This window comes from Gopherus flavomarginatus (assembly GCF_025201925.1).
Source record: "Gopherus flavomarginatus isolate rGopFla2 chromosome 1 unlocalized genomic scaffold, rGopFla2.mat.asm SUPER_1_unloc_1, whole genome shotgun sequence".
NCBI lineage: Eukaryota > Metazoa > Chordata > Testudines > Testudinidae > Gopherus > Gopherus flavomarginatus.
Window position 1 is genome coordinate 18,898 of NW_026114596.1, and position 2,040 is coordinate 20,937.

At 45.1% G+C, this 2,040-nt stretch overlaps 1 protein-coding gene across 1 annotated transcript; it reads left to right on the forward strand.

The window, feature by feature from the left end:
• The first annotated feature begins 802 nt into the window (after positions 1-802).
• On the forward strand, positions 803-1,750 carry LOC127040828 (olfactory receptor 52R1-like). The gene has a single exon (XM_050935396.1). It carries the CDS (start codon positions 803-805, stop codon positions 1,748-1,750), a length of 948 nt encoding a protein of 315 aa, XP_050791353.1.
• The last annotated feature ends 290 nt before the right edge of the window (positions 1,751-2,040 follow it).

Sequence of the window (2,040 nt, forward strand, 5' to 3'; positions counted from 1 at the left end):
CTTTTAAAATCTAGCAAAAGCCTAAGTTCCAGATGTATTTTCTTTCTTTTTACTTTTAAGAACATTTACCTTTTTTAAGAATAGGATTGGCTGTTTGGTGTCCTAAGAGGTTTGTGCATATTGTTTGATTAACTGGTAGCCACAGCTAATGTCCTTTGTTTTCTTTCTCAGCTCTTCCCTGGATGGTACCCCTCAGGGAAGAAGTCACAAGTGCTCCTTCCTGGGATCAAAGGGGTGGGGAGGGGAGTTGATTTTGGGTGGTGACAGCGTTTGCCAAGCCAGGATCAGAGAAAATGTGAAACTTTGGGAGTTTAGTACAAGCCTTAAACCTTAAGGCAAGAAATATTTTTTTAAAATTCTTGTGGGACCCACAGTTGCACTGGGAGTGACAGAGTTGGGATTCAGCCTTAAGAGGAACAATGATGGATAACCAGTGTTCACATTCACGTTTCCTGCTGGTGCCTATTAAGGTTTCTCAGAGCATGACATGTAGGAATTAATGATGCAAGGAACCCCATACAATATGGAATTGGCATTAGTAGGGTCTGTTGTTTATAATTCATTTATCGAAATAATGAAAATGTCATTTTTCAGTGTGTGAAGAGCCACCAATCTGCTTCACCCATGAGAACAGCATCCAGGAGTGCATGTAGTGTCTCGTATGAATATTGACTCTCCATCCAGGCATTTGTACTGTGACCATCACTCTAAAGCCTGAGCATATACAGGAAGTCAGGGAACCTTATGATACATGCACTAGACACCGTTCTGCCTCAGTGTTGGACACCTTATCTCCTACTCCATGCCAGATTCCAATGTAACTGACTTCACCAACCCCTCCACCTTCATCCTGCTGGGCATTCCTGGCCTGGAAGTGGCCCATGTCTGGATCTCCATCCCCTTCTGCATCATGTACATCACAGCCATCTTGGGGAACTTCACCATCCTGTTCATCGTGAAGATGGAGCCGAGACTCCATGGGCCCATGTACTATTTCCTTTGCCTGCTGGCCATCACAGACCTGGTTGTATCTACGTCCATTGTGCCCAAAATGCTGGCAATATACTGGTTTGATTCCAGAGAGATCGATTTCAGTTCCTGCCTCATCCAATTATACTTCTTTCACTGCTTCTCAGTGATGGAGTCTGGGATCTTTGTGGCCATGGCATTTGATCGCTATGTGGCCATCTGTGATCCCCTGAGACATTCTACCATCCTGACAAGCCCAGCGGTGGTCAAGATCGGCCTGGCCATGATGCTGCGAAGCAGCATGGTTGTACTGCCATATCCCTTCCTTGTAAGGCAATGGCCATATTGTAGAACCAACATCATCCCCCAGCCGTACTGCGCACACATAGCTGTGGTGAATCTGGCCTGCACCGACACCCGTGTTAGTAGTTACTATGGCCTCTTTGTGGTAATCTGTGTGATTGGTCTGGATGTGATTTTTATTGCCCTGTCCTACACCCAGATCCTCAGGGCCATCTTCAGTCTCCCCACAAAGGACGCACAGATCAAGACTTTTGGGACGTGCATCTCCCATCTTTGTGCCATTTTAACCTTTTACATCCCAAGTCTCTTCTTCTCTCTCATGTTCCGGTTTGGTCAGAATGTGCCTCTGCATTTCCACATTCTCATTGCCAATGTTTACCTCTTGATGCCTCCTGTGCTAAATCCTATCATCTACGGTGTGAGAACCAAACAAATCCGGGATAGACTGCTCTGGCTCTTTACTAATAAAGGCACCTAATTTTTTTCTCCCAGTGCTCTCAGATTTCCATGCAGAGCTGTCTGGTGATACAGACAGAGACATTAAATCCTTTCCCAGCCTTACTATTCTGTGTTGATGTGGCAAATTATGCCCAAGTCATAGAGTTGCCACCTTCCTAATTGCTGATAAATGCTCCTCCTCTTGTGCTGTGGCCCCACCACTGTTGCTTCCAAAGTAGCTATTTCAGATTTTCCTAGGAATGGCAATTTTTTCAATTTTTTAGGCCTCACCTCATATTGCTAAAACCATTGAATCATTGCTTCAGCAGG